Source organism: Dryobates pubescens, chromosome Z, assembly GCF_014839835.1.
Source record: "Dryobates pubescens isolate bDryPub1 chromosome Z, bDryPub1.pri, whole genome shotgun sequence".
Taxonomy (NCBI): domain Eukaryota; kingdom Metazoa; phylum Chordata; class Aves; order Piciformes; family Picidae; genus Dryobates; species Dryobates pubescens.
In genome coordinates, this window is record NC_071657.1 from 108,243,662 (window position 1) to 108,269,285 (window position 25,624).

Genomic DNA, 25,624 nt, shown 5'->3' on the forward strand with positions numbered 1-25,624 from the left:
TGAAAATCCCCTTCATCTTGACATCTGTGATGGATGGAGCCTGGAGATATCTTTTGATGTTCCTGTATGAAGTGTGTTCAGCTAGGGGGTAATTTTAGTAATTCTGCTGAGCCCTGGGGAGTGTCTGGCCTGGGAGTCAAAAAAGTGCTGATGTTGATCATGAGTTGACTGATAGAGGTATTTGTGGTAATAGCTGCCATGTCTGCTCTTTTTATCTGCTTTGCCAACTATTTCTTTGCTAACTGAGCAGCACTGGTGACAGCACCCAAACAGTTCTCCTGGGAAGGAGGAAAGGCAACTAAGTTGCACTGGGGGCAAATAGTTGATTTGCTTAGACATATCAAAGAGTCCTTTAATATTATATTAAACCTTCTCTACAATAGTGCTGACTGTGATCAAAGACAGCTAGGGGTAAGGCTTTCACTATGGCGAAAAGTCACTCACTGAAGCTCTACATGCCCCTCTCACAATACCTATGGCCATGGTCATACATTTTGTGTGTGGTTCATTGACCTGAGCTTCAGGTGCCCCAGTGTTATATGCAGAATTGCCCCAAGGCTTCTTTTGCAGTCAGCAGAAACTCGCATCTACCTTCAGAGAGGGATTTGTTCAGCTGATTTCGCCACTGATTTTAGTGATCCTCTAGCATATTTCTCTTGAGTGTCAAAGGAAAATAGTGTGGATCATTCAGAATCAGATGTGAAACTATTAGCCATGTTTAGGGCACAGTAATTCTGCTTCCCTGTTCTGCCACAGTGAAGCCTCCAGGTTTGCAGCTGTGTAATTAGTTCAGCTGCCAGTGTGGAGGAAGGCATTTTAATTTTGTTTTGTTGGTTTGCTCTTAGGAAAAAGAAAAAAAGATTTCCAAATGCCAATTCCATAACCTTGTCCCAGTGCTCAGAGAGTCTCAACCAGAGCTGTGATACCCCAGGTGCTGAAGTGCCTAACTCTATAGCTTTCAGCTGCACTGCCTGGGGACAGCACAGAGCAGGCATAGCAACACCACTGAAAATGGTGTAGCTGAAGGTTGGATAAGATTAGCTGCAAACTTGGTCCACTAGTGGGCAAACACTCCTGCTATTCCCAAGGAATTGCAGGGATTATGCTGCATTTATTCTTCACCTGTTGTATTGAACAGCCCTTATGGCAATGCTGCTGCCACATGTAAAGGTGTGATGACATCAAGCTCTAAAACCCATCCAGAAACACGGAGCCCTCCCTCCTTGACCAAGACCATTTGTGCAGAACAGATGCTGCAATATGGATCCTCCTGGTGGCTGGAATTAAAGGTACCTTCTGCTCCAGAGAAGCAGTGCTGACAGAGGCAAGGCTTTCCATGTATCTCCAGCACTATCTTCAGGCTGCTGTTTTGAAGGTGAGTCAAAGATAGTCCTAGCAGGCCTTCACTGGCTGACCAAATGATGTTTACAAAGCAGATAAAACCAGTTTCATGAATCCCTAGCTTGCAGAGGGTGAACTACTGACCTTTTACCCATCTTCCAGCAAGCTGTTCCGATTCCAGTCTTTTGTAAACCCTTGTTATGAAATGCGACTGCTTCTAAGTGCATTTGTATTCATCTGGCCTGTGTGGATGGCAGAACTAACTCTAGAATGACAACCAAGGACTGATGCTGGAGCTGTGTTTCTGTCCAGCCTGTGGCCTCCAGCACTTGGGTTGTTACTGTGCAGGCGAACACAGTAGGAAGAGAGAAGTATAGTATTTAACCTTCATTTCTCACCTCTCCTTTGTTCATCACCATTTAAAGTAATAGGTCCTGATAGTGGGTAACCAGTGCTGAATATAATGAGGTGAATCTATCCCTAGTCTTATGAATGTTGCTGTGGGACAAGGTCTCTGCTAGGTCTTTTGACTTTTGTGCTGCCAAGGGGTCTGCTTGCAGCTCTTGCTAGTTTGTGCTGCAACTTGTTCTCATTGCTTGTCAAGCTGGCTGAAGCAATTCCTTCCTCTTCTGAGCCCAGCTGCATGTTTTTGCTGGTATGCTATTTGCTACTCTGACCCAGTTGTGATTTTCCTTTATCACAGTTTATTTCAGTAGTGTTTATACTATGAGTGTTGTTACTGATACAGCTGCACAAGCAGTGCACTGTGGTAAGGGGTTGGAAAATGAACCTGGCTCTTTGGCTACAGAAAGCATATTGTGTAGCTCCACACAATAGCCCTTGCTAGCATCAACCTTGGAATGAATAGGAGCTGTTGAAACTATTGAAATGGGATTAATTCCCATTGTGTATACAATGGAATTAATACACTGAATGCAAATAATGTTGGCCAACAATTTTGCCCTTGAAGTGACACATCATTGCAGTGAGAGATCACCTTTATTTCCTATTCTTCTTTCTCATGCACATGGGCACATTGTGCATTTCAATTGTACCACAGATCCTGGCTTTCTAGATAAAAATAAAAAATCAGAAATTCAACATATACAAAAGAATAATTGTGAAATAATTATTATAACTTGGAGGAAGCAACAGATGCTTCACTTGTTGCTGGAACTCTCTGAAGGAGAACTAATTTTCCAAGCATATGAAGTACCTGCAAATCAGACCCATTTTCCTCTGCAGCAGCATAATGGCATTCCTGCACATGTGCTTTATGCTGGCCTAAGAATGCACAGTCAACAAATGCACTCCTAGGACTAGCCTAGCAGGTTTTGCCATTACCCTTTGCACTTGGTTTCTTTCAAATTCTCTGAACTGGGCCAGTAACCTTTCTTGAAATCAAAAGCAAAGCTGATTGGTAACGTTGGAAAACATCTTTAAAAAATCATAACAGCTGGTTGTAAAGAAGAAGAAAAAAGAAATTAGACTGCAGGACCACCTGTTCCCTGTGATGCTCCTTGTCAAACACAAATATTACTGGAGAAAACATTTCCAGACACTCTTGGATGTAACTGTGAGTGTAAGGTCAGTGTGCTCCTCTGGCTGGGGCTGCCTCTGGCCGTGCGCAGGGTGTTCTGAAATTATACAGACTACATGGAATTGTCACCTGGGAGTACCATTTCTGATTCTTGAGGGTTGTCCACTGCTGTACTAAAGAAATTTTGCTTGAGACCAGCAGCAGGATTAAGGGGTTAACATGTCTGTGATGCTGCTGTTTTCAGTTGATGTGGCAGAGGAGAAAAATCTCAGCATTGCAGTCAGGCTAGAGTGTTTATAGAACAATTGTGCTTGACTGTATGTTGAAATCCTGCCTTTTTGGCTTAAGATGTCAGTGAAGTTTAAGCAGTAGAAAGCTACTGAGTATTTCACTACAGGCAAACACTTTCCGTGTCCTAAAACTTGAGTGGCTATGGGGCACTTTGTGAATACTTATAACCAGCATCAATATAACCAGACTCAGAAGACTGGAGGTGCCCTCTGAGTGAGTGTCCACAGCCTGATTTAACTGATTTAACACACTAAAGTTTGACAACTGCCAAGTGAATGGAGTGTCAGAGAAACATAACAAAGGTAAGTAGATGAGATTGTACAGGCTGTTTAGATGCTCTACTCAAGGTGAATTTCAATGAAGTTAGGAATGTTGAGATTTCCTTGTGTCCTGTTGCTGGTCACCAGAGAGAGGAGATCAGCATCTCCCCCTCTGCTGCTCACCTTGGGGAAGTTGTAGACTGCAATGAGGTCACCTCTCAGCCTTTTGTTTTCCAAGCTAACAAACCAAGTGACCTCAGCTGCTCTTAAGACCTCAAGGTCTTTCACCATCTTTGTCACCTTCCTCAGGACACACTCTAATAATTTGTTGTCCTCCTTACATTGAGGCACCCAAAATTGCACATAGTACTCAAGGTGGGGCCACACCAGTGCATTGTAGAGAGATCACCTCCCTCAAGGTGACTGATGCACCCCAGGACACAAGACTGGCTGTCAGGGCATAGGACTGCTCTTCAACTTGCCAGTAACCCTAACCCCCAAGATCTCTTTCTGTGCTCCTAGGGCTCTGTGAATCAGGGAGAACTCTCATAGCTATGAGCATGGAGAAAGAGATGATACCATGTGAGATCTGCTATTTCTTTTAGAAACTGCTCCACCCTCTTGTTAGAAAGGTTCAGGCAGCATTACCTGGTTTTTCCTGCCTGAAATGTTAGCAGTAGTGCTGCTCTGGGTGTTCAGGCCATGCACTAGAGTACATGGCAAATTGCTTGCTCATATGGGATGGAAAAGGGATGTGTGTTCAGCAGAGTAAATTTCAGAACTAGCAGAGGATGAGTTGGAGAACACAGCAGTCATCTTGCATTGTCTAGACTTTCCACTCTCTGTCATTTTACATATTTTTTAACTATTACAGTAATTTCTTCTGGCTTCATTTCTGCCAAGATCCATCTGAAGGTTTGAATGGGTTAAGACACCTTTTCACATTCATGGTATTAGTCACTGTGAGCATATTTGAAGCAAGCACTTCTGATGCTCCTATCCATTTCCATTATAGTAAATTAGTCCTATTCTGGGAGGGTGATGGCAACTGTTCTGGCTGGGGTTTTTTGTTTGTTTGGTTGGTTGGTTTTGTTTTGTTTTATATTATTATTTATGCAGATATTGTAAATTAAATGAAAAAAATGTCATGAAGCCAATGTTTTAAAATAATTCATCTCCTTTTTGTGTCTTAGAAGTTGTATTATCAGACAGATCTGATAGAGAAAACTTGTTACTTTGGCTGTGAAAATGTATTAATTAAGGGTCTGTGTCACAAGGAGGAATGAAGACAAACTTAGAGAGTAATTTTCTTTAGAAACTAGTGAAAATGCAGTTTTTGACTAGCTGGGATTAGGGGTTAATATTCCTCTTTTCACTTTGCTGATGTTGATGTGCTTTAACTTTTGAGAAGCTTGAAAAATGTTGCCCATATTAGCAAGCTGTCCATCAGCAGGTGCAGGAGAGTATGTAGATAACAATGAGACCTCCTAACACAAGGAAGGGCTGGAAGGTGGACTGTAATCAAAATCTTCTGATTCCTTCTGCTTCCTCAGTTTGAGAGAATGTTCTTTCACCTGAAAGTACTGATTGAGTTGTATTTTCCCTGTGCCTTGGGCTGAAGCTAAACACCTTGCTCTCAGTCACTGCTTTCCAAGGTAGGGAGCAAAGAAAATTTGCCTCTAAGATTTTACTGCCTTAGAGTCTGGGCACCAGTTTGTCAAGTAGGCAAAATATTTGGTATAAGCAGGAGCTTAGTAGTTATTTTTGTTCAAGGGAGCAGCAAACTGCCCTAGAGGCACTATGGAGCTTGTAGCTCAACTGCATGAACCCCTCTCCCCAGATTCTTTCCTTAAGCTGGAAATCAGTTTGGTTCTGCTCATGCAATTGGTATGTATGTTGCTGTCTGAATGGGTACTTTGCTTTCTTCTTTTACCTGTTATGAAATTCCAGTCTGGCTGTGGCTTGGGGGATGCTTTGGGTCGCTGGAACCAGCCTGAGCGCTCAGTGCAGTCCTCAGTTTCTGCAGAGCTTTGTGCTGCTCTTCTCTGCATCCCTGCTGCTGCCCCAAAGTTTTGTGCTGTGCCTCTGACACCCCTGCTTTGCCCCAGCCAGGTGTACAACTGTGGAGGGGTCTGTGTACAGCTTTTTCCACCTTCATTTAAAAATGATTACTTGGTGCCATTTTACCAACATAGGTTTGTATGCATATTGCAAACCTGTGCTCATCCTCCAGCCTGACTCTGGCAGAACTGCAGAGTAATTGCCCATTTACAACCGTGTGAGATCAGACCAGACCCTTAAAGTGCTGACTGCTGAGTGATTAAGCAATGACTGGTAGACAAGATTTTATCTACAGTTCACTACCTTGATTTGCACAACAGGGTTGTTCTTCATCCTCCAATGCAGTGTCGGGGCTCAGCCTAGTGACCCCCAATCCCTGGCCTGGCTCAGTGAAACCCTGCCCAGCCCAGCTGGGGTGCTGAGCTGCCCTGCTCCATCCTGCCTGCAGATGGGGACTGAAAACTGCATTTTGGAGGCACATATACCCTGAGTGCTGCAGCTTGTTTCCAGAGGCAGTTACTCATCCACTGCAAGCCAGGCTGTCTCCTCCTGAGACCTGCATTTCTTGAAGAGGGGCATGCCGTGTCTAAAGAGCAGCAGTCCTTCCCCTTGAACTGACTTCTCAGGTCTTCTGCTGAAAAAAACAGAAGGAACCTGAAGGAGCAGCAGGAGATAAAATTTATCAGTGCAAACTGATGTAATAAATTGTTTCAAGAACATGTACAAATACACCCCACCCCCCTTTAGTGTGCTCTGGTTTATATATCAAATAGAAAAAGACAGTCAAAGCCATGGCCAAAGTGTCTTCCACATTACATAGGCTGGGATGTGAAGCAGCAGGGAAAAGTGACTTGGCAAGTCTGCTTTTGCTTCTCTGTGAGTGGGTTCTTTAGACTGCAGGTTATCCAACTTGCATTTGTTACACAGATGATCAGAGATGGCTGCTGCGCTTCTTAGCTGAGGTATAGTGCCAAGTGACTGTGGTTATGCATAACTCCAGACCAGCGCTGGAGACAATGTGGCAATGCAGAACCAAGCCACAGTGCTGGCTCTCCTGGAGGTCTCTGGGTTTGACTGTGGCAGACCAGAGCAGTGCCACCCCAGTCAGCACCCCTGCAGTGAGTGTTTCACTTTGGTTGTAGTAAATCTCGGTATTTCCATTCCAGAAGACACTGAAATCTTCCATGTTATGTAGGAATTAGTCATCATTCTGGAAAGAGCAGGAGCAGGGGACTCAGCACCAGATCTCTGGCTTCTATCTTCCTCATAAAAGGCTTGAAGTGTTCAAGCAGTCCAGTATTCTGCTGGGCGTGCTTCCCCCTGCACTGTAATAAACCAGGCATAACAGCTGATTTCTCCTCCAGGCGTTATATGAAATTCTGTCCACTCTGAAATCAGAGGTTTATGTTTGAATTCAGTGCATTCAAGCTTTCTTTTTCATTCCATAGGGAGCTTGCTCTGATCTATGTTATTAAGAGCATTATAAAACTTACTACTCATGTAAAGGATACCTTTTTTACCCCTTCTCAAGGGGTAAAGAAGCTTCCTAAGTGTGCAGGGACATGCATATCCACAAATTATGTCTTTAGATGAGGATGTTTTCATAGCTGTAAGCAGTAACACTAATAAACAGGGACAAAACCATGACAGCCTTGTGCTGCCATGTACTCCCTTAGGAAAAGCTTATAAGGCAACTGCAGGAATAAGAACATGAGAAAAACAAGAACACCTTGAATTTAGCAGCCCAGTGTAGCTTCCATGTGAGGAGGGAGGTGTGTGAAGCAGGTTAAAGACACTACAAATTTTCTTCCTTGTCTTGAACTGGCCTTTATATCTTCTTCCTCTCAGATTTTCAGATGGAAGGTTTACAGCCACTGCTTGTTTGTACTTGCAGACCTTCAGTGTACAGGACAATGCATTAGATATTGGTGCTCAGCTGCTCTCAGGTTCCTTAGTAGGACAGAAATCCCATGTTTATCATTAGTGCTCCAACAATTGTTCAGAGATGGGCAATAAGGCTCCTGAAGGGCCTGGAGGACAATTCCTGTGAGTATGAAGAGAGTATGAAGGAGCTGGGGTTGTTCAGTCTGGAGAAGAGGAGGCTGAGGGGAGACCTCATCACTCTCTACAACTACCTGAAGGGAGGTTGGAGTGAGGAGAGGGCCAGCCCTTTCTCTTTAGTGTCAGGTGACAGGACCAGAGGAAATGGTTTCAATCTGCACCAGGGAAGGTTCGTGCTGGATATTAGGAAATATTTCTTCACTGAAAGGATTCTTAAACATTGGAGTGGTCTGCCCAGAGCAGTGGTGGAGTCACCATCCCTGGGGGTGTTTAAGTGGTATCTGGACCTGGCGCTTAGCGACATGGTTTACTGTTGACCTTGTAGTGTTGGGCCACAGGTTGGACTGGATGATCTTGGAGGTCTCTTCCAACCAGATATATTCCGCGATTGTGTTTGTGTGTCTTGGCTTCACTCCACTCCACACGTGCTTGTGTTGCAGGATGCAGGTCTCTGAACTCTGCTAGTGTCAACGTTTCCAAGAAGATGGTGTTCAAGAACAGCTTTGCTGGCACACAGGTTGACACAATTCATTCCACACGGTTGTGCCCCTGAATGCCCATCTTGTGACTCATCCCAAAGTCTCTTCCTTCTTTTCCTGTCTCCTTAGTGTCTCTGGGTTCCCACGTGCATCAGCAATGCTGGACTTCACAAGCTTTGCAGTGTCTTTGGTTAAATACTGAAACCATTTCCATTATTTTGTTTGGCTTCACAGATTTCTGAGAGACTGAATTTCCCAAGCATTTTTTGTTAGCAGCCCAAACTTTTAAGTCCTGGCTGTCTCTCCAACTTGTAGTCTCACTCTGCCAGCAGTTACAGCCTTTGATCATCAACATTTCTATTATACTACTTGATTAAAGTTATTCAGAACTCAAGATGAGAGCAGACAGATTTACATTTGAAGTGATTTATTAACCTGCCATAATTTAAGGTCATGCTACTTTCAGGATATTTTTGGTCCTTACCTTCTGTCTCTCTTTGTGCTATCTAGTATTAGACAACTAATGTTAGTTTAATTCAAAGAGTTTTTACCTCCTTGGGGAAAATATTAGAAGGAAACAACAGTTCTCGAGTTGGTAAAAGGAATAAGGAAAGGAAAAAAGTCCTTTAAAATTCCCATTCTAAAAATCCCTGGGCTACAAACATAACTGATTAAGATAGCACCTAGGCAAGAAGTAAGTTATTAGCTGCAGTGTGTCCCAGCTCATACAGTATCCTTTATGTCACCTACTGTTAGCAACAAAGCGTCAAACTGAGCTGGGAATGGTGCAAATTGTGACTACAGTCATTGCTTGATAGTGCTATAACCTTCTTTTTCTTGTGATAAGAAAAATTCTGAATGGGTTAATTATGGAATAAATAAACATAGTTCAGCTACAGTACTCAGCATGTTGTTACCATAATATTCAACTCTTCTACCAAGGACACTTAATGGTGCATAGGGGATAACAATTTTAATAACTTTATCTGTTAACTGTCCTCACTGTCCTTCAGAAAACCGAGGAAGCTTTCTTGGGATTCAGGCATGGTACAGATAGTGCTCACCAAAATAATTGCAGCACAAGAGACCTTCAGGTATGAACATATCTGCAAGGACCTTATTGGAAAAGTCTGACTGAGCAGGGCTGTGTGTGAGACTGGTGTGTGTGTGTGTGTGTGTGTGCATGTGTGGGTCCTCTTTGCCGTGCCCTGTTCAGGCAGGAAAGTTCTGCTTCATTTTCTGTTCCTCACTTGTACAACAAAGTGGAAAAATTAATCAAATCACTCAAGAAGTCTGCAAAAAGGAAAAGCAAATAAATCTAAGGCGGAGTTGGGATACTGGGCTATATGTCAGGATCAGGCTGACAGGTTCAAGGCAGAAGCACTCAAAAGAAATGACTGCTCAGCCATTGCACTGAGGGAAAGTGTGTGTGTGGTCTGTTAGAAACACCACATCCTTCTCTAGCAGCTGTACAGCAAAGCCTGAACTGCTGTCTCCAGACAAGTGAATGCAGTAAAAAGCAGTGGCCTCTTGTTGGGAAGAGGACGTGGGGTTTGCAATGCAAATGTGAACTTCGGAAAGAGAGACTTTCAGTCACCAACATGTCACCCCTGCAGACACATTACCCATTGCTTGCTAGTTACATGCACTGTGAAGTATTCATTCTTCTAAACCTGTAACATCTGCAGTTCCTCATTCTTGGGTTACTTTCTGAGCATTGCACGTGTGATTTGGGACAGCAGCCAGCAGTGGCAGTGCAGGGAAGGTGGTAACAGAGCAGTTTTCATTTCAGCAGGACTCCCTGGGTAGGAAGATCCTGATGCTTAGAAATCCTGATCTCCTTTCTGCCTTGTTAGTGCTGACAGCAATCCTTGAGGTTGCCCCACATCAGCAGAGCTACAGCTCAGCTACCTCCTAACTGCCCACAGGGCTGAGTCCCTACATCAGTCATGGGTACCTGAGTAGTGGAGTTGAACAGAAATAATAGAACTAATAGCTCAGGCTGAACCCTCAGAGTCTCCCTGCTTAGCTCCTTTATGCAGCCTGATCCTATAGGGAAATATTCTCAGGACATGTCTAAAATTGAAGGATAAAGTGACTGGAACAGAAGAAGGGAGAAAAGAGATAAAGAGGGAGAGGGGAAAATGGAGAGAGAGCAAACAGGAAAGGAATTATATTACCACCCCACCACAAGATGCATTTCTGTCTGTGCTGGAGATCTGAGGAAGGGTGCTACCGCTTTGGCTTGGAGGAGAGGAGGGAGAGAGAAAGTTGTCCTTGTCGGCTTGTCCTCAGCTGGAGGAGGGAAGGGAGAGGTCCCAGAGTCCAAGTCCTTTTCAGTTTGTGTTGTCCACTGCTGTTTCCAGTGTGTGATGTCTTCAGTGGAGTTCTTGTCTCTTCTCCAGGAGTTCTTTTCTTCTTGCAGCAGGCAAGACTTGGGGCAAGGCATGGTCCTTCTGAGGAAGGGTGCTGGTGGAGAGAGGGTTCCTGGGCTGCTGCTTTCAGGCTAGATTTCATGGTGATATCTTTTTCTCTCTCAAAGCAGGCATTGTTCAGGTCTTTTTATACAGTTCTTTGAAATAACGACTTCCCTCTGGCCCCTCACCCTAGTCCATTGTCTCCCATGTGTTGCCTCCAAGGAATCTTGTGTATTCCTGTGTGTTGGGAGAGTGGGCCTGGCACTGGGGGAGTGGGCCTCTCCCATTACGCATTTCTGTGCTGAGCAGGATAGGTGGTGTTCTGTTGAGAGATGATCTTATCTTTTGTTGCACATTCCAGGGAGCCACCAGAGTGGCCTCTGCCCTGTTCACACATCATTGCACATCCCTGGCCTAATCAGGCCACAATGTGTTTTATCTCTGTTGCATATGTCAGGTTTTCTCTTCACCACACCCCCTGGGCAGCTGTTGTCTTGGCAAGGAGCAAAAGTGATTTTATCTTTGTTGATTTACATGTACAAGAGAGACAAGATTTAGCCTCTCACATCAGTCATAGTATGAGAGAACCTTTTACAGATGGCTGCTGAGTGGCAGTGGCAGAATGTGGCAGTCCAACAGCAGAGCTCTTTCTGTACTGGTGGTGATGGATGAACTGCTGCAGATGTGTAGCAATGGTGATTATATGTAGAGTCCTTAACCAAGGGAAATAGTGATGGAACAATTCCTTTCTTCTTCCTTCAGTTGTGAAAGGTCCATGAGTGTCTTTTGTACTCCCTTGCTGCCTTGTTTGTGTTGTTACCCTGTGCAGTCTATTTCACAGGTTTTTGGAGGTTGTGGGTTTTTTTCCCCCCACTTTTTTCTTTCTCTGTGCCCCCAAAATGGGTTCCTCTCAGCTTTTGAGGTCAATTTCCTTTTGAGCCCACTAGTTGGTAATTTGTGCTTGTGACCTTGAGACCTCAGTGTCATCCAGCTCCTGTAATGCTGCTTTTGAGGAATTCCTCTGCTGCCATCCTACGTTTGTGCTTTCAGAGCTCTTTGCTCTACAGCATAGGTGTATCCACTGATTACCAGTTCCCAATATTTATTAAGCCTATATGTCCTTTGAGTTCTTAAGTGACCCACTACACAACAGTTGTCATGCTGGAAGAAATGGGAAAACTCAAAAAAGTCTGCTTCCAAGTAGAAAATTAATGAAAAAGGCATTGTGTGAATAACATGCAGAGAGGAAACTACAGACCTGCTTGGCTGAAAAGCCTGAGTGCCATCAAGCAGCGTGTACAAGACAACCAGGGGATCAGGCCCAGCCAACATGGGGTTAGGAAAGGAAGGTCCTACCTAACCAATCTGATCTCATTCCATGACTGGGTAACCCGCCCGGTAGATGAGGGGAGGGCTGTGGATGTGGTCTACCCAGACCTTAGCAAAGCCTTTGACACAGTCTCCCACAGCATCCTCCTGGAAAAGCTGAGAGCCCATGGCTTGGACAGGTGCACCCTTCACTGGGTTAAAAACTGGCTGGATGACCAGGCACAGAGAGTGGCTGTGAATGGTGCCACATCCAGTTGGTGGAGTGTGACCAGTGGCATCCCCTAGGGATCAGTACTGGGCCCAGTTCTATTCAGCATCTTTATTGATGATTTGGATGAGGGATTGAGTCTACCATTAGTAAATTCACAGATGACACCAAGTTGGGGGCCAGTGTCAATCTACTGGAAGGTAGGAAGACACTTCAGAGAGACCTGGACAGGCTGGGTCGAGGAGCTGAGGCTAACAGCATGAGGTGTAGCAAGGCCAAGTGCAGGGTCCTACACTTTGGCCACAACAACCCCATGCAACACTACAGACTGGGGGATGAGTGGCTGGAGAGCTGCCTGGCAGAGAGGGACCTGGGAGTGCTGGTTGACAACAGCTGAACATGAGCCAGCAGTGTGCCTAGGTGGCTTATGTCAGGAATAGTGTGGCCAGCAGGACTAGGGATGGAATTCCGCCCCTGTACTCAGCACTGGAGAGGCCTCACCTCAAGTACTGTGTGCAGGTCTGGGCCCCCCACTTCAAGAAAGATACTGAGGTGCTGGAGCAGGTCCAGAGGAGAGTGACGAGACTGGTGAGGGGGCTGGAGGGAAAGTCTTATGAGGAGAGACTGAGGGAGCTGGGGTTGCTAAGCCTGGAGAAGAGGAGACTCAGGGGGAACCTTATCACATTCTACAGCTTCCTGAAGGGAGGTTGTACTAAGGTTGGGGTCAGGCTCTTCTCCCAGGCAACTTGTGACAAGATGAGAAGGCATGGCCTGAAGCCGCGCCAGGGCTGGTTTAGGTTGGATGTTAGGAAGCACTTCCTCACAGAAAGGGTAATTAGACACTGGGATGGACTGCCCGGGGAGGAGTTGGAGTCGCTGTCCCTGAAGGTGTGTAAAGAAGGATTTGGTCTGGCACTTAGTGACATGGTCTAGTGGATGTGGTGGGGTTGAGTCCTTTTAAAATGCTACAACATTAACTCTTGATAAGACTTATATGACTATGTAGATTATTTATGACTTAAATACAAAATTGTTTCCTCTTCAAGTATGATAGTTTTTATTATACTGGGGAATCACATTGCTGCTGAAAGGCTGTAGTAGAAAATATGATGTTAGCATTTTAAACAACACTGCTAAAGCTCAGAAGATCAAGACTGCCTTACTGAGTCTATTCTCTCTTGCCTATAAATATTTCCATATACGGAGCAGAAGAGCTTTTAGCAATGCCATACCAGCATGGTGGGAATACCCTGTGTGCCAGTGGCGTGGTTCCAAGCAGCCTGGCAGCAAGCCTGCTCTGGGCTGGGGTGGCCACAAAGACCACTTCTGAGTTGTCCTCAGTGGTGAGGCTGTGAGAAATAGTCAGCAGCAGTGCCAGAGCTGCCTGCTTCTCTGTGTGAACCTGTGCTTGTGCGTGTGGTGTTCAGGGGCACAGAGCAATAGCAGCAGCAGCCCACTTCAGCTAATTTTCCTCACCTTCCCCAAAGAGCAGCTTGCACTGCTCCTTTCTCCTATACTGGCTGGTCACAGGTGGCCGTTTGACAGACAAAGCTGACTGCAAGAAAAGGGAGTAGGAAGTGTAACTTAAATGGGTGGGTTAATTCATGCTTCATATCTCATATGCTACAACTGTCTTTTTACTTTTGTATCTATTACTTCAACACAGTCTCTTATAAAAAAGATGTAGCAGTTCCTCACTGCCCCTCAGGCTATGATGACCAAGGTTTCTCTGCTTGATGTGAGAGTAATTGCTGCTGTTGTACAGCTACAGCTTGTACCACCCTGCTTTGACTCATGGGACCCATTCATTCCATCTGAACCTGCAATGTTTACATGGCTCAGAGGTCTCTGACCACTTTGCTGTGTTGGCTGGGTCACCAAGAGGCAGTCCAGACCTGGATGGTGAAAATCAGCATCTGATTCTCCAGGGTAGTTTGCTTCAGGCAAGCTTGCTCGTGGCAGAGTTCTGTGCTGTTGTACAAGGTGTTTACTGTGTCCTCCTGCTGTGAGGAAAATACCTGCAATGAATGGGGAAATCGGGGCAGGGTGTGTGTGTTCTCATTATCTTGGTCCATTATTTATGCCTTTCAAACTTCAGCAGTTACATAAGCAACAGGGACTGGTGAGTCCTGCAGAGCAGAGCAGAGCATGGACACTAAAGTGTAAAGGCCTAACAAAGCACAGAGAGCTCTGCTGGCACCCAGGCCTAAGCACTTGGCACCTTGTCTCCTCCAGTCCCACTCCTGTGGTGCTTGTTGGCATTTTGCCTTAGCTAATAAAGCTGAGGGATGCCAGTGCTTATAAGTGGGGCTGAAATATGACTAATTTGTAAGTCATTTGAAAAGCACTTTAACAGTCAGTCTTAAAACCTCTTGTTATCAATTCCTTCTGAATTTATTTCAATGCTATTTACTCTGGGAAAGAGCTTGCTAATCAAATAACATCATGGACCTATAAGACTGTGAGGGAGAGACCTACTTGTTAATCTCAGGGGACTGAAGGTGTGCGGGGGATCAATTCAGGCTACATCTGCATTTGTATGCCAGCATGAAAAATGTTCAATACAAAGAACAGGATACACACATGCAGGGAACTGTGGAGGGCCTGCTCAAGGGATCTTCCCACAGGGAGTGAGGCTGCTGATCCTCCAGAGATGCTTTATGAGCAGAGCCTGGGGCCAGGCTCTCTCAGTTTTGTTAAATGTGAAGGTTGTCTGTTACTGGATGTGATGTCAGAGCAGAAGCATTGCTGAAGCTGCCCTGTCTCAGGAAGATGGCCTTGCTATAAATCAACATGGCAAATGAATGAGCAGCCATATTAAAAGGTCTCTATGCCCCAAAATGAAGTCTCAGGATAAATTCTTGTGGTCAGGGAAAGAGTTTTTGCTACCTGACACAAGACTGGTTTGGGGGCTTGTGCTGGCACATGCTAGCTGTTGGGAGGTGCCATAAGGTAGGACTTTGTGCTATGTGCCTGGGGATGCAGAGCTGTTTGCACAGCCCAGTGGCTCAGGGTTCTGACACCCATCTCAGCTGAACACACGGATGGCTCTCTGTGCTCTGGGTGCAGAGGGTATGCTGCAGTCCTGTTGCGCAAGTCTGTTGGGAAGCTGCCTCCAAAACACTTTGGGACCTGCTGTAGCCTTCATGGCATGGTGGCATTTGGAGCATGCCTCTACCAGGAACCACCCTGAAAAGCTGTGCAGAACATGGATATGAGACAGGAGTCATTCTGGAGGAGGCAAGTGCTTGCATTTCCTGGGGTAGTATAAAAGACTAATCCATGGGTATTGTTTGTGATGTTTGGGGGTTGAGAGGTATTTGGAAATATTCTGTACTGACTCATTACAGTGCTCCTTACTGCATGCTGGGCTTGTTTTAAAACCCCTTCTGGAGTGAGCAAAGTGCTAATTGGACTAGGAGCGCTGGCCATGGGGAGCTTTGTGGGCTATGCAGGGCAAGGTCTGATTTTCTTCCTGAATTAAATAGGTACCTAAATGTAGCTCTTTGTACATGCTGGTTGAGAGGGTGAACAATTTTCTGGTTTAGGAACTACAGTTCTTTAAATACTTTAGTTAAAGCTTTTTGGCTTAGTTTTTAATCGCTTTGGGAAAGCACAAACACCAAAACTCATTAATTTCATGCATATGTATGAATAGAAACTTCAGAGCCATGGGCAGCCCTGCTGCCTGGTAGCAGGAGACAGGGTTTTAGACTGGTTTGGCTGCCTGTAGTTTTTGACTACTTTTTGAGCAAAGGGCAATCTAGGAAGCAAAATCTGATGGTTTTTTTCCTGGAGTGTTAGAAAAGCAGTATGAAAATTCAAGTGGCTTCAGCGACAGAAGTGGCCCAAATTTACTGGAAGGCAAGGGACAGAAGGATGCCTGTGCCCTTGTCTCAGCCCTGTTGGGGCTTGTACTATAGCTGTGGCACTGCACTTGTTCAAACCTTTCTTCCAGTTTCTTGATGCACTCATCATAGGTCTGGATTTGGCTTTGATGTTTTAGTTACTCCTCCCACTGCTTCCACATCTATGGCACCTTCGGGTGGGCACCAGGGCTGTACATTGATGGTATGCAGCGGTTCTGGGGCACACAGGTAAAGAAAAGCATCAGAGGGATTGGATTCCTGACCTTCCACATTGCAGTGAAACAATTGCTGCTGCCAACCTGTCACTACAGTGCCAGCACACTGCTAAGGCCACTCAGCATGGCCTCTGAAGAAACTGAGGGATTCGTCTGTCCCAAGAGCCCATCAGCACCCCAGAGCTGCCCCCAGAGGGGGCATTTCCTCTCTTCTGGCATCGTCCCTCTCCTTACATTTAGTTAGGCCTTTTTCAATAGATTTGCAGTGCTTTTTTGCAGCATTTGTCATGTTCAATAGGTCATCTTTGGTGGCTTGTTTCTTTTTCTCTTTCTCATTTTTAAACTTGAAGAAGTTGAAAATAGAGCAGGGCAGCAGGGGCCACATCACAGAAAGCTCTGTCACACTTCCTTTCTCCTTGTACCCTTTCGTGCTCGATTTTTTCCAGTTTAAACATCTATCTTTAAAACACAGCAGTTAATCTATGGCAGAACAATAGCTTTCTGGATCAGTCTGCATCTTTATGTTTGGTTGGAGTTGTTTTTTTCCCCACAGTAGTCAGCTACCCTTCTCAGGGATATTTGGGAAGCTTTTGGGTGGGAGTGGAAGGGGTACTCCAGGCCCCTGTGAACACCAGTGTTCCCCCAGCTATTAAAAGAGATGTATTTGTACTTTGTAAGCAAAGCTCTCCTCACTGGTTGACTGAACTGGCAGACTGATTTACTGTCAGAGGCACTAAAGGCAGGAAATGACAGAACATCATTTGACATTGGCCCAGAATTCTGCGCTTCTGTTTATGTTCCTGTGTCTTGACATTGGATGTTTAAAAAATTGCTTTAAGCTGAGGGACCAGCTCTGGAGACAAACATAAGATCATGTTATTGCTGTTAGAAATACTGAGAAACACATTCTAGGCCCCTGAAAGCTGGACTGAGCCTGTGCTGGCTCCAGTGGGATGATGTCTGCACTGAGCACTCATTTGGGTAGTGGGGAGAGGCTGTTGCTCCAAGGGAGAGGCCAGCTCTGGGTTCTGGGCTGGAGACCTGCAGGCTTTCCACTGAAGCACTTGAAGTAGAGGTGACATCCGAGTCTGGGCTTCTCCCAAGACACAATTCTTCTGTCCAGATGGTGCACTGGATTTTGCGCTGGAAGTCATGGCTAATTAAAAAGGCTCACTATTGTGATGACAGCTGCGAAGGCAAAGGTGATGTTAGGCTCTGATGTGATAGATGGAGAAACAGCCTTGGGAGTCCTTGAGCCTAACAGACATGGTGATGGGAGCCTGGTGTGATGCAGCCATGAAAATTCTCTCCAAGTCCTTCACTAGCTATGAGAGTAGGCAGCCTGCCTTGCCTCTGTGGCCTTTTAAGCTGCAGTTACAGAAAAAAATCCCAGATGACAAGGGCACAAATGAAAGATCTCTTTTGGAAACTTATAAACTGTGAAGTAAATCCCTAATGAGATCAGTCATCACTAGCCAAGTCCAAATCCTTCTCTAACTTTGAGATCTATGGCAGTGAACTGAGAAACTTTCCCCCTTCATACCAAAGCTTCTTTCCAAACAAGGAGAAACATGAAGGGCAGGAGCCTCACTAAAAGAGGTGTGCTCTGCTGCTTACACCTCTGCAGTTCTGACCCTGTGTTTCTGCTGCAGCAATAGGATACCAAAGGGCTGTGCCAATATTTGCCTACAAGGAGTTACCAAACACCCCCCCCCGACGTGCACTGCTGATCACATGCAGGGTTACGCTGATGCACTGGAGTTGGGCACAGAGAATCTGCATCAAACCAAACATCCAGTTTCCTGTCTCATTTTATAGCTGTGAACAAATGGATAGAAAGGGATCAAAAGAATGGCAAAGCAATGTTGCAGTACTATGTTTAAAAGCTGAAGGATGTATTGTTACCAGAAAAAATTCAGAGTTTGTGAGGGTATACAGCTTCAGCAGGCCTTCCTGGGATTCCTCTGGGCCTGAATCAGGCCCGTGCTTAGCATTCCAACCATGACAATAGTGACTACTTAAAGAACAGCAAATATTTTTTGAATATTAAAGATATTCCACATTTGTTACATGTTTGTTGTAATGAAAAATGGTGTTATTAGTTCAGCTGGTTGGAATGTTTTATGTGGAACATTAATCTTCTGAAAAATGAGGCTCGGCAGAACCTGACTCATCGAGCGTATGAAAGCAAATAATTATTTTTCTCAAGAAAAGTAGATTTTCAGGGAAACCAAAATATTTACTTTAAAAAAATTCATACTAATGTGAAAAATATCAATGGGTTTGCAGCATTTCAGCACATCTCCGTGCCTTCAGTCTTTAACCTGATGATTTATTTTGTCTAACCAAAGGTAGGGAGCATTTTGCTGTTGTTTGGCAGGGGATGGATTAGGCCCAGAAGAGGCTGGCTGGGTACCACTATTTTTACAACCTTTTGATGTTTTCTGAGATGATGTTTCTATAAACTGGCAACCTCTGCTCAAGAAAGACAGGGGAATGTCCAGCACAGAGCCACAAAGATGCTGAAGTGAGTAGACCATCTGCCTTGTGAGGAAAGGCTGAGGGAGCTGAGTGTCTCTAGCTTGCAAGAGACTGAGGGGTGACCTCATGCATGCTTATGAAGATGTGAAGGTCAGTGTCAGGAGGATGGAGCCAGGCTCTGCTCAGTGACAAGGGGCAATGTGTGCAAGCTGGAGTACGGGAGGTTCCACAGGAACCTTTTTCACTGTGAGGATGACAGAGCCCTGGAGTAGGCTGCCCAGAAGGTTATGGAGTCTCTGTCTCTGGAGACTTTCAAAACTGCCTGGATGTGCTCCTGTGTGACCTGCTCTATGTGATCCTACTCTGGCAGGGAGGTTGGACTCGATCATCTTTGAAAGTCCTTTCCAACCCCTAACATTCTGTGATTCTGTGAAAGCAAATTATATCCCCTTCATCTAGCTTGTAAACAAACCGATCTAGGGCTGGTTAGAGCTGCCAGACGCCTTTTGCATGTGTGGCGTATGCTCAGAAATTGGCTCTCAGTGCTGGGGGTCTGGCCACCCCTGTCCTGTGTCTCCTGGGACTGGAAGAAGAATAAGAGGGATTGCTCTGCATCTGTGGAGCTTCATACACTTTAACTTGCCAATAAGGAATTCATTTGGTCATCCATAGGTGTATTTATAAATTATATCCCTCTGTGGCGTGAGAAATCAAACTGGAGCAGCCCCTTTTGTATCATGCAGTAGTTAATTCTACGCATGTGCACGTAAAGGATTGTTCCTTGGCTGTAAAATGGAAGATTGTCACTCAAAATTGACACAGGCTGTGTACAATTGAGGAGGAAAAAAAAAAAAAAAAGCTTTTTGGATATATATTTTATTTGACAGTGGTTTAGAATATCATACAGTAAACAAGATTTCTGTAAAAGTTAATTTATCCATAGTGGTGCGTTTCATAAAAATAGTTGCTCACTTACAGCCTTTCTGTGACTATTAATACATGGAATTATATTTATAGAGATAGAGCTGTACAGGGTAAATTCACAGCTAACACTACACAGAATTATTATTTGGAATGGGGTTTAGATGATGTGCTGTCTTCACAGGTTATCGATTACAGCCGCATAAAGCAATTACTGCACAAGGAGTAGCTGTGAACTGTGCAAATTAGAGTTTATGCAAGCATAATCTCAACTGGTTTTTTTTTTCAGATTTCATTGTTTGCTTTCTTTATACATAAAAATAAGATACTGGGTCGTGCATCTACACTACAGAAGCGTTGTCCAAACTCAGATTCAATAAATTAATGGCAAATTATAGTGGATTCTAGTTCAGGGGATAAAGATACTTTAATTTTACTTAATTGTTTTGTCATTAAATAAGAGTTTTATAAGCAGCTACATGGGCTTGTGCTTTTTGAGAAATTATAAATGGATTTTTATCTCTAAAAAAAATAAAATAATTTAAATTGTTTGAAAGCTGCAAAATCCTTGACTTGAGGCTTTTCAAATAATTGGACAGGAAGAAACATGCCTATAAATTTCTCAATCCAGTGCAATGTTCGAGACATACAGTAATGTGCTAATTTCTTGGAACAAAGCCAATCTCAATCTAATTTGTCAGCAGAGCATGTGAGGAACTAAGATTGCTAGAGAACATTAATTTTGAAATATGAATTTTTGACAGTACTTAGCTTCATGTTTGGGTGGGGTTTTTTGTTGTTTTTTGTTTTTAATCACCAATGCATTATTGCCCAGGATTTTGGTTTGAATTCTGTCAGACAGATAAGCATATGCACACTTACACAGACACACAGACACACATCTTTGTAAAACAAGATAATGACTGAACTCGGAGTTATTTCCTGTGAAGGCAGACTGGAATGTTTACCTGGCACTTAAGGCTTGAAATTGAAAACAGACACGCAAAAAAGACCAAAAAAAAGAAAAGGGGGAGGGGGATGGGGGGTGTAGGGAAGAAATGATAAAATGGAGACCATTATAATGGAAATAAATCAAATTTACTGAATGAGGACACCAACAACTGTATTTCAGAAACCAGTCTAATTATTGTTAACGTGTGCCGAAGAGGCACCTGCTCTGCCAGACTGAGGGATGGAAGGTGAGTGTCCTAAATAAATGCAGATGAGTATGAAACATAGCACTGTTGCTAAGTGAAGCTCTCGATTTCTGCAGGAGGAAAAGGCCTTTCCTTAAGGAAACTGCAGCTTTTTTCTCTGTAGCACTCTTCCTTTCATTGCAAGGGCCTTGCAGACCTCTGGGTTTCGAGCCTGCCCAATTGGATTGTGTGCTACCTTGCAGGATTTGGGGAACCTGTAACAAATCGCTTTTGAGGATACTTTGCGAATACAACTCCACCCTAACTCCTTTCCAAGGTACAGAAATGTGGTTTGCTCACAAAAATGGCAGTAAAATGGTATCACAGAAACTCATCCACTGGATTCCCCACTCCTCCCGTAGCGCCCAATGAACTGTGCTACAGGGTATCACATGGACTATCCCAAAGTGTTAACAGTGGAGATGTGTCATGGGTGTACAGTTCCAAATGATGCTTCAAAGAAACCCTTTAACCCCTGTCTAGATACGTTGAGAACAATTTATTTACAACATTTTAGCTCCACGAAAAGATCTTCTCTCGGTTTCAGCTTGCTCCGTGCAGTTTTATTTAAGGCGATGTTCCAGTTTGTGATTGCTCTAACTTGTTCCAGTTTCTTGAGATAAAGTTTGAATGAAATCCAAGTCCTTCATGCAGTGGGGGAAAAAATGCTAAAGCTACACTGCACTCTCCTTCTCATTATTTTGGTTTCTTCCATAGCTGCCAAAGTCCCTACAATGGAACCAGGACTTTAGGGTCGGTTTTAAATCTCCGTGTTGACTGAATGCTTTTGAACTTGTCAGATACTGTGCACGCTGTCATGGGATTGCACACCAATGTTTTCATTCCTCAATGCTTTGTGTGTATGTGTGATAGTTAAAATAAATTAAAACCAATGTGAGACAAAAACTAAGAAGAATGTTCTGTGTCAGTTTGAGACAGAGGGCAACAGTCCTTTGTTTATCTGCTCATGGCAGAAGTACCAGACTTCAGGACGCTCGGTAGCTTATCTGAGCCGGGGATTTTCCATGGCCCTGGTGAGACTGTTGCCTTCCGAACTGTGGTGTTGGTGCTGCGAGTGCTAATGGAGTGGAGATGGCCCTTTCTGGGGAACTCGTTGGGTTTCCCATCAGGGTCCCTCTGGCTGTGGTCCATATCAATTGTAGGCGAGCTGCAGCGGTTGCTACTGTACATCTTGGTAGCACCTGTATCAAGCTTGCCATGGTCGGACGCTGCAGCTGACTTCTTCTCACTGGTAGTGGTAGATTTGTGATCTTCTCTTTTGCTAAGAGATCCTCCTCTCTTGCTTTCTGGCTTCCTCATCCTCTCAAACTGTTCATCACTGTTTTCAGCACACATGTGTTCTCTTGTGCCAGCCTCGATCATAATGCTGTGTCCCACCACTTGACTTTCTGAGGTGGGCCTGCCACCATCGATGGTCTTACTTTTGCCTTCTGAATATCCTTTCCAAGAAGCCTCTTCATGCTTTGACCTGTCTACCTTCTTAGGGCTTGCTGACCTTTCTCTTTGTTCTCCTAACCTTTTCTTTTTGTGACCATTCACCGAAAGCTCCTTTGGTTTCCTTACGTCATGTTCCCTCTTGATATCCCATGTTGGCTCTGGGCTTATCTGGTGAGAAGGGTCAGAGGGTGGGGCTATGTGTGATGAAGATAATGGTGAGATTATGTCGTCGAGGGAAAGAGCTACTTCCGGCAGACCTGGGGAGGTGGCAGAGGGAGCGCTCCAGGAGCTTGGTTCGTCTGTTGTAACAACAAAGAGAAGGGAGTTAGTGGGGTGTGCACAACATAGGCATCTGTGATCTGCATTCTGAGCAACTCCCAAATCACAAACCAGACTCAAATTCCTCTGCCTTAGGGGAGGCAAAACTCCCAGAGAAGTCAAGGGGGAAGGAAACAAAAATAATTTCCACCCTCCCCTTCAAGGAGAAGCAAAACCAAAGGGCTGGTAACTGCCAATGTTGGAAACCACAGTCTGTTTTCACACAGATTCTGCTTTCCTCCATCTATGCTAAATTATTATTAAAATGGTAAAGGCATGTGCTCAAGAAATCAGATTGCCTCTTTTGAGGCCATAAAATGGATTTCTTAGCTGGGCAGTATCAGCACTGTCTCAGAGGACAAATGAGAAGGACTTTCTCTCTGTTAAACATGTCCCTACCAGCATACAATAATTGACACGGATTAGGTCATCAGTGAATTCTGTCTCACATTTTTTCTAAGCAGATATAATATTGCAGTGTTTAGGGCCCAGCAGTTCTTACAGGATACTTACAAAGCTCTGCCTTCCTATCACAGGGTCAGCTGCTGAGCCTCCTGGCTGTGCATTCTGACTTTCTCCTGGTTACTTTGCCTCAACACAATATGGTTCGATTGTGCAGATGCTGTTTAGTTTAGCTAAACAGCCATCTCCTTTGCTGAAACCTGATGATTTTTCTAATCCATTGGTACAAGCCAGAGTATTCCAAAATGCCTTTCTCCTGCATACAGGAGCCTCATTTCTTCTGATTAACATTCTGTCAGCCAACGAGTCCATCATGACTAATGAAGGCTCCTGTTCTTACCCATCACCACAGAGGTTAGAGAAATCACTGAACTTGGCTAATGTCATTCCCTATTTAGCACCAGTGCCTGGCTCTGAACAGTAGGAGCAATCATCTGTCAGAGATGAAGGACTGTCTTGGGAATCCATGGAAACGAGGTGGAGCTCATGGCAAGAGCTGCATATTTGATGGTGGAGAAAATGTAACCTTCTGGCTGAAAAACAAGCTTGTACTTCTGGGGTTGGGAACAGGATTGCTCAGCAGTATCAACTGTCATTTCAAAGATCCATTTATTGTCCTCACTGTGAGGGCTGCTATCAAATTATCATGGAGATGCAGAAAAACAGAATGGGTTTTACTGCCCAGCCTGAGATCTGCAGCTTGTCTGCCTGAGACAGCACTTTGAAGTTAATAGCTTGATTGAGTGATTGCTGTCTTGCAGATAAAAATAGGAGAGACAATAGTGAGGTGGGTGATGTAAAGGGAGTGTGCAGTGCAGTTAGCTGAGGAGCTATTTATTTTCCCAGATGGTATTTGTCATATGCTTTTGCATAATGAGCATATGTGTGGAGAGGATTAGCATTTGAGAGGGATAGAAAGTACAAGTTCTCTGTAAGACAAATAAACTTTGAGCAGGGAATCTAAATGGGATGAGGGTCTCAATTGAATTTGCTTTAAAAAACCCAAAATAATCACACTTTCTTACCCTCCAGTTAAGGCTGAGTAATGTACCATCTGCTCCCTGCTTGGAACCTGAGCAAGAAAAAAGGCAAGGAAGGCTGCTGCATGCAGAATTATCATCTCTTGGAAGCTTGAGTACAAAAAGCATTGACTTTGCTGGGCTTGTTCTGCTCTTCAGTGCTGCCCCTCCTGGCACAGACCTACAGGCTGTGCCTGATGGGGAGGAGCAGGCGCCGCCCTGGCTCTTAAAGCCATGAAGCTGCCTGCACACACTGGCAAGGTCTGTGAGCTAGCACTGAACAAGCCACTTTGGGCCTTAGAAAATTAAATTTGTGCTTTTTATGGCATATTGTGCCTCTGGAGGATAGAGGTGGTACCGAGCACTGGCCTCACCAATGCAATTTACTTAACTACAGCCTTGGTTCCCAGTTGTCCAGGAGATAGCTTTTCACTGAGTGGCAGTGATAAGTATCGAGCCATTACCAGATCTTGTGTAAAGCTCTGAGAGCATCGGAAGTTACAGCAATAGCTTGATACTTTGGGAAATAGCAGCTGCACACTGGGGACATCAAATGGCCTGGAGCAGCAACATGCTTTTGGGTAGCAAGATTGCCTCTGTGTAAAACATGTCACTATGCTCAAATCAGCTATTTCTCAGCCGAGAGGGTAAGCCAGGAGGCCACCATTCAAAACCAGTGGCAAACACTTTCTGCAGTTCCTCTGAAGCACGAAGGACAATATTGCAGTTGTTTGTGGGACGCTCAGGGGAGGAAACCTGGGGGTGAGTGGCCTGCTGTTTTATTCCTTAGAGACAAGAGGACTGCTTTATTAATGGCCTGCCTCTCTACCCTGCTTTCTTTTGTCTATTTTCTTGGAGAGGGACTTTTCATAAGGGTGTCTAATGACAGGAGAAAGGGGAGTGGTTTGAAGCTGTGGGAGTGTAGGTTTAGATTGGATTTTAGGAAGAAAGTCTTCAGTACGAGGGTGGTGAGACTCTGCAATAGGTTGTCCAGGAGGTTGTGGATGCCTCTTCCCTGGGTGTGTTGAAGGCCAGGTTGGCCGTGGCCTTGAGCAGCTGAATCTAGTTGAGCGGTATCCCTGCTCATGGTGGGGAGGTTGGAGCAGATGATCTCTGAGGTGCCTTCCAAACTAAGCTATTCTGGGATTCTTTTGTGGAGGGGAGGGAAAAAACCACCAAATGGTGAAGTGAGAAATCATAGCATGTTAGAACCTACTTCAAGAAAAGTGAATCAATGTATCTCCCATATATGCAACTATAGGTAGCTATAAATTAGGGCATGCAGTATCTTATGTGTTACTGGATTTGTGCCTCTCCATCAGAAAACTCTAAGAAAAACAACAACTTGGCCAGCTAAGCAAGAAGACTTGTAGCCACAGCTTAAAGGGAAGTTTGGCTGTGGGAGATCTTCAGGTAGGCACTGGCTGCAGTTTGTTTAAAATACTGTGCTTGGTCTTGCTGGGGAGGCACCTACATGGGCTGCATTTGCAGTGGCTGCAGGGAAAAGCTACCCTGCAATAAAGCTGTCATTGTTACTCTGTGGCAATCGTGTTTGCAGGTAAGAGCCTGACAAAATGTCTCTCTATAAGGTTTAAGCACAAATCCCAATCTGTTTTTTTTCTTTCAAATGAAATGAAATGATGTAGAAAGTATTCCTCAGCCTTGGTAGATGTTAATGGCAATAAGCCATTGTTACAA

At 44.6% G+C, this 25,624-nt stretch overlaps 1 protein-coding gene across 9 annotated transcripts in view; it reads right to left on the bottom strand.

Annotated features, from left to right (window-relative positions):
- Positions 1–20,519: 20,519 nt before the first annotated feature.
- Positions 20,520–25,624, bottom strand: part of MAGI2 (membrane associated guanylate kinase, WW and PDZ domain containing 2) — a 675,431-nt gene continuing 670,326 nt past the window's right edge. For 6 of the 9 annotated variants that reach the window (XM_054178160.1, XM_054178157.1, XM_054178158.1 and 3 more), the window contains one exon: positions 20,520–22,426. In XM_054178160.1, coding sequence (XP_054034135.1) covers positions 21,627–22,426 — 800 coding nt within the window. In that variant the 3' untranslated portion in view covers positions 20,520–21,626. The remainder of the gene's footprint in view (positions 22,427–25,624) is intronic. The other 3 variants (XM_054178163.1, XM_054178161.1, XM_054178162.1) reach the window with 2 other exon arrangements.